The sequence below is a fragment of the Ornithodoros turicata genome, unplaced genomic scaffold (genome assembly GCF_037126465.1).
Source record: "Ornithodoros turicata isolate Travis unplaced genomic scaffold, ASM3712646v1 ctg00001005.1, whole genome shotgun sequence".
Classification (NCBI taxonomy): domain Eukaryota; kingdom Metazoa; phylum Arthropoda; class Arachnida; order Ixodida; family Argasidae; genus Ornithodoros; species Ornithodoros turicata.
In genome coordinates, this window is record NW_026999436.1 from 331957 (window position 1) to 338922 (window position 6966).

A 6966-nucleotide genomic window follows, 5' to 3' on the forward strand; every position below is an offset into this window, starting at 1 on the left:
AAAACAGCAGAAAACAGAAAAACAGAAAAAAAAGCATTAACAGAAAAATGCAACCCAACATAAGGGCAGTTCCGATGTCACAGGGTGCATTTGTTTTTGTTTTGTTTTTGCAAGTTAGAGCTCAACAGACGCCCTCAACGTATGAGACAGCACTGCGCTCATTCACCCTCTCACACTGGGGGTGATGGAAGACGCGTTTCCGAAGATGCGCGATGAACAAAATGAAGAAGAAATATCGTTTCTTCACGATTTTTCTTTTTTTGCGAACGATCTATCACAGATTTTTTTTTGAAAACTGCTCTGGTATCAGGTGACCGAAGGGACCAGGTGTTCTCATACGGACAACTTCGAAGCTGCGCTTTGATTTCGAGTTTGCTAATGCCCTCCTAAGGCGTACCCTTCAGCATATATATATATATATTTTTTTTTTCAATATATGTTGGGTGCGACACCCCGTATTCAGTGTGTATCACAAGCCTCTGCGGCGAAAGTTCCAAACGATAGTTTCTAATGTGTATTCTACAGAAGCGCCGTGTCAAATGGCATATTTCATAAAACGCAACGGGTGTGCTCCACAGCGGTGTTAGCTTTCTGCCTGAAAGAGGAGATTCATTTGCAGACACTTCTTCTGTGCTCTTCGTATGACAGCCACGCTGCCCTTGCATGTCGGTATCTCGATCAATTATCCCGGATAGGCATGACTACTAATGAAATAAATGAGTTGATCGATGAAAGAGGTTAGCCTATGGGTCACGCCGACGTGCCTGCCGACAGGTGGCTACGAAGGGCTCTGCTCGCTGTCGCTGCACGCGCCCTCGTAGCCCCATGTGCAAGGAGCACCGCGGATAACCCGGGAGTACCTGCGAAATTGAATCAGTACGCTGCAAATTCGAGGGAAAGGAAGATGTGGCGTACTGGTGCATCACGCTGCGCACTTATCATAATCCTGATAATCTAACAACGGCCGAACTTGAAGTCGTGCAGGGGTCCACCCAGCAGTTGGCAGTAATGTGTTCGCTTTTAATGTATGGTAAAGGTAGCGCCTCAAAGTACACGAAGAAAATGTCACTCGGCGATTCTCCTGAAATGTTCGCTACAGCATTTTGAGCTACTTGGTTGCCTGCGTCCCACGCTGCTTGTAGTGCGCATGTAGTGTAGTGTGCATGAATGAAATTTGTGTGGGCACGTACTCATCCTTGGAATTCTTTTCGAGGAATAAGTTTCGCACATAGCGGCAGTGACACGCTGAGATTTAATGCAATATATCAATTTAAGTGGAAAAGTTAAACATCATGGTGTATGCTCTGTACGTCACGTAATTTCTTGTAGTTCCCGCTGAGATTAGCTTCTAGCTGCGCCATTTTCGAAAACATAGCGATACATGCTACTATATTCAGTGTTTTAAATTCTCGAGAATCTAATACTTAAAAAGGTGTGTGGCACCAACAACTTTATTTTTATGGTGAGCAATGCAGAGGTTCACTAGGCATTCAAAGATGTTATGCGTTTTGTAATCGTAATGTGACGTTGCGAACACCATGCAAAAAGCATCAAACACCGAAAGCAATCGAAAATAAAGTGAAACTGCGCGAGACTTCGCGGCTCGTGATGCCGCTATAGGCCATCCACCAGCCCAGTTGCTTTCGCACTGTCGCGCACAATCTGGATCGACCAGCAATCATGGTCGGCGCAATCCCGCTGTGCGCGCCGCGCCGTCCGCACTTCACGTTCGTGATCTTGTTGTTTCGTTTGCAGCCGTCTGGTGGAAGCTTTGCATAATGCCCCCTGAAGTTTCAAATTCAAAGAAAACACTGGTCCAAGATGTCTACTTGAAAGAAATTTACATTAATACAAATGCGATTTTGTGTATTTCGGCGTTTGGCTGTTTTCCTAGTGCGGGCCGCTGTCATCGCTGCAATCTTGCGAAACCGGAAGAGGCAGTGCGAGTAGCGAGACGACGAGGGTGAAAGGAGCCACTGCGATTGCGCCAACCCTCCTTGAATCTTGGACTGTGTAATCATGTTCCCGAATGGGGGACAAGTGTCTGCGTTGTTTATCTCTGTCGCCAAGACTCGCTTTGTCCACACCTGGGGGAGATCACAATCACTACCCAATCATGATTGCACGCGATGTGGATCCTGCATCAGTACGTTTTGTGTATTAGTCGACGAGGTGCAAGGTTCTGCCTTTCACAGGAACACACGTGAGTCGAAGCAGAAGAGCATCTCGCGGTCCCACAAAAGCCGTTCCGCGCGGAGCGAACGTCAGCGCATAGACGTAAACAATCTTACGTCACCGAGTGCCATTTCCGTGCTCCCATAGGGTGGATAGGCCGGTAAGCACACCAGTCCTTCTCGCTCTCCATAGTTGCCCGCCATTCGAGGAGCGTCGTCGTCTTCGCGGCATCTTTTAAATTTATCGCGTGCGCTATCTAGTACGATCCCACAGTTTGGTGACACAACCTTCGAATGGCCGCACTGTCACCGCCGTACTTTGGTAGCGTTTACTCAATTGTCCGCTAGCCGAAATCATTTTCTCACTGCCTTCGAAAGAGGACATTTCGGGACATATTTCACGGGTGAACAAGCTTTGGAACTTCCTGTCGACGACTTCATCGGTGTTCCTTTGTGTCATTCTACGATATACGCTTATGTGGCTTTTTGTGTTCCTATGTTTGACATACTACACCACAAACTTTATGTTGCGTTCAAAATACCAGACACGCTGCTGGAAAGCGAAAGACTCGTCCAAAACTGCGATAGGATAGTCTCTCAAAATGTGTTCCTGGGAAGCCAACCGGAGCCGTGTTGTCCGAGCTTCCAAAGCAGATATTAAGTTGGGGAAATAGGGGGAAAATGCAGGTGCTCTACCTCTGCACACACAGGAACCGCTTAAGAAATTTACTTATAAATAAGTTCTGCAATAGGGCAAAGAAAACGCGTGCAAGATGCACTTCAGCAGCATAGCTTTCTGGCTTTGACCGAATAGCGTCCCTATACCCTGCTGCGTCCCTATATATAGGGCATAGATTGAGAAGTTACCCGTCAAAATGAACTCTTTGCAAGTTCTAGTGTGCAAAATGAAACTAAGTTAATGATGAATTTGTTCAGCATGAAATGTAATTCGCAGTTACTGAGTTACTTTAAAAAGAATACGTTACTTCCAAGTTACTACAGACACAAAATAACATTGCGCAGGTGCAGCGCGCGTGAGCAGTTGAGTTAGGCCTTGAGTTGCCTGCTGCGGAGTGCAGCACGCTTAGATCGTTTTCGTTTATGTCCAACAATAGACCTCTCCCTATTTGTAAAAAAATTACTTCGACAGCGCCAAAATTCGGTAGAATTCAACCACGCTTGAAGCTAAAGGTGAACAAGGTGCGCCCGAAAGCTACTACCTTGAGGTGACTACGACATGGTCCCTTGAAGGGAGGCGACCTCGGGCCTATTTTTCTTTCCATGGGAGACAGCGAACAAGTGTCCGTTCGTGGAACCCAGCCCTCCTTCCGATTTGTTTCGGTTTCATTCTGTCGACCAATGTCATGATGGCGTTTCTCTTATAGAGGTCTTTCCGAACGCTTTGCATCTTACCCCAGGTAGGCGCACAGTGGTTCAGCTTCATTTCAATGGCAGCCGTTCTTACCTCCTGAATAAAATAATGTCACCGGTTGAATATCACGTTTTATGGCAAAAAACGCAATAATGGAACCGTAGAGAAAGCAAGGAAATATGTGGACGAGAGTGAAAAGCGAGCTAAAGGTAACTAGGAACTTTGGCATAGTTACTTGTAAAAGGAACGAGCTCCTCTGACAGTAACGCTGTCACTCTGCTATAAGGCGAAGATTGTTATGATTTGTTCTATTCAAAATAGCGAGCTCGTAGTTGTAGTAGTGGTGTGGTGGCAAGACGAGAGAAAAGAAGGGTTGTTGAAGGGACAAGTTGTGTGTGTCCCTTGTCCCTCCTCGCGGGGTTTCGTTACCATGAATGGATGTCGGTTTGCGAAAGGTCCGGATATAAAATGTAGATGCGGAATTGTTCCGACTGTGAAGGATTACATACTGTACAGCTATTAGTTCGAAGACCTTTTTGAGGGAATGAGTGAGTTTGTACAAATTACGAGGAAGCATTACAACCTGCTGACAACATATTTCTTTTGTTGACAGATGTGTTGGTCTTTCCAAAACCATAACTTCACGGGCGGCTACGTCATCTTCGACGTTCACTTTCACTACCTGTGTTCAGCACCACCAGCATTAGTAGATTCCAAGGGTGACTTTGGCGTTGTGAAGCGGGCAAAAGTTAATATGAACAAGAACGACCAGGGGATAAAGTGCGGGGACTCGTGCTGATAAGCTCATGCGAAGAATGTGATTACCGTTTGGATGCGGAGTATTGTTTACATGGCCGTGAAGCAATCTGATATGATGCAATATATGATGTTCCATCCATGACTCCTGCCTGCAATCTTCCTGCTGTGTTTTGCTGCCTTCCGTGATGGCTGAGCCAAAGTCTTAACCGAAAGCTGGAAAGCCGAAGTCCATAAGTATGGACTCTAATATAAAGCTGTGGGAAGTGTCGCCTTTACATTTGCGTTATGAGTACGGCCAGGTGGATACCCTCTCAGAGACAGTACGTAGATTGCAATATAGAGCAAAAGCCGTTCTATCCTAAAAACCCGAATTTTGCTATGGAAATGAATCAGCCATGGAATGAATCGTAGGTAGGTTTCGGTAGGTTTCACTTGATACTCTGTTAGAGTTAAAACATCAAATTAATTCGAATATAGAATCCCGTATTTGATGTAATTCGCTTCGGTATTCAAAAGAAGTCGAAAATTCGTATATATGCGCAATAGCGAACGACCCAAATCATTAGCAATGTCGCTAACATTAACAATGTCATTAAGATGAGAATGGATGTCAAGCGTGCCATGCCCAAAGCGTAGTGGGGGAGTAACGACATTTTATAGTTTTAGTTTTCGATCAATCTGGGGACACTTCCGCGAACAGAGGTTCCTCCTTTCTGCCCTTTCAGACGAAGAGATTTCCTCCTGGCCAATACAATGAGCTTCAGAAAGAGGATAGAACGGCTTCAGTGGCGGATTTAAGGGGGGGGGGGGGCGCGATCGCCCCCATACGGTGCCGTTCCCTATGTAAAAACCCTATCTCCTGGACGATGCTGCGCCGCAAAACACGAAATTTCCTTAAGACCGCGTCCCCCTCCCCCCCATGACAGACCCTTAAATCCGCCTTGGTGAGCTTTTTACTATATACAGGGTGTTTCACAAAAATCCCCCGGCTGCATAATTCGTGAACAGGTGGCGCTATCGAAGAAATTTCTTTTGGTAAAGAACCTTGTGACATCGACTATGAATTGAGTAGTGAGCAGGTCATTTGCATGCGCTTATTAATAGAATAAACATCCTAACTTTATATTTCACTTCGCACGCTTACGGAACGCGTTGTTTTACGTATCAGGAAAAATATTGCAAGAAAAAAATCCGCGTCGACACTTATTGATTTTTTTATTAATTAATTCGTTAATTGAATGTTCATCCGCCTGTTTGACACACGGGGGTGACGCAAGATAAGGAACAGCCAGTAGGAGATGCGTTGGTGTTCCTTGTCCTTCTCTATGCTCTTGAAAATGAACTTCACCACATAGCACAATCCTGGCCACCCATCATCGCGGATGACAACGTTCTCTCTCTTGGTTTGATGAATATGGGAGGCGTGTATTTTTTGTGTGCCAAGGGTCGTTACCAGAAAGCAATTTCTTCGCTAGTACAGTCTGTTCACGAATTATTCAGCCGGGGGATTTTCGTGAAACACCCTGTACACACGAAGGCTGCGGGCGCGTAGTGTGTGTGTGTGTGTGTGGTGAAATGACTTGGTGGTGACTATTTTTCCGTGCTCTGTCAACAAATGTTAACTTCTAGGACGTGGGTTCAGTTACGGCAGGTATTCTGTTATTTTATTTATTTATATGCCATCAGGGCCAAGAAGGCATAATACATAAGCAAGACACTAATAAAAATATCGTGAGTCAATTACATGTGTGGCAAGCACATCGTACTATTTGAAACACACACTATTACACAAATAAGTAATACAGTAATGTGTAACATTTAATACAAAACAAGAAACATACGGCTCACGTAAAGTCGAAAGAGTTAATCAATCAGTGCATCTTCGAAAGTTGAGACGTCACGGATGGTGACGATGTTACGGGGAAGAGAGTTCCACTCCCTTGCCGTATGAATGTAGAAAGAATCGTTCCATGAATATGACACTTGCTGTTCGTCAGTAGTAAAACGTGCCGCGCGGTTCTCGACAGAATTCAAACACCTTGATAAGGCTATCACTGCAGGGTTCCCAGAGGGAACCCTGTCCTGTATAGATGTAACGTAACACTTGATGGTGCCCAATAGAAGCAGCGTCGGCTAAAGGCCAGATGTAGGAGGAATGAAAGGATGAAAGGGAGTAAAGCCATGGATAAAGCATAACGGCATTACAGGAGGAGGAGGAGGAGGAGGAGGAGTGTCGTTGGGAGGAACCCGAGAGGTCTGCCTGCCTGATTAGGCGGCATGTTTCTCGAGAAGGGAAAGCTGGTGGAGAGGAGGAGAGGAAAGGGTGAAGTGGAAGACCGAGCGGAATCCGCTCGGGGGAGGATAGCTGCGTCCATGGGCCGACTTCAGGGGAACCGTGCCGGCATACGCCTATTACACATCTGAGGGAAACCCAGGAAAAACCCCAGACGGCACAACCGGCCCGCGGATTCGAACCGCGGACCTCCCAGCGCACGCGTTACCGCTGCGCCACCGGAGCTGGTGCGGCATTACATGTGTGAGTGATGTGGGTTTTCCATGACGGGTTGGATGGTGTATGAACACCAAGGTACTTGAAAGATGTAACAGACTCGAGAGCATCATTGTTACTAGCCTACATCGGATGTTGCGACGCGAGAGAAT

General features: G+C 46.1%; 1 protein-coding gene across 1 annotated transcript in view; it reads left to right on the top strand.

The window, feature by feature from the left end:
• Nucleotides 1-4432, top strand: part of LOC135376048 (uncharacterized) — a 46209-nt gene extending 41777 nt beyond the window's left edge. Inside the window, exon 13 of the mRNA XM_064608650.1 lies at nt 4160-4432. Within this exon, the coding sequence (XP_064464720.1) occupies nt 4160-4345 (186 nt within the window). The 3' untranslated portion in view covers nt 4346-4432. The remainder of the gene's footprint in view (nt 1-4159) is intronic.
• Nucleotides 4433-6966: the final 2534 nt, after the last annotated feature.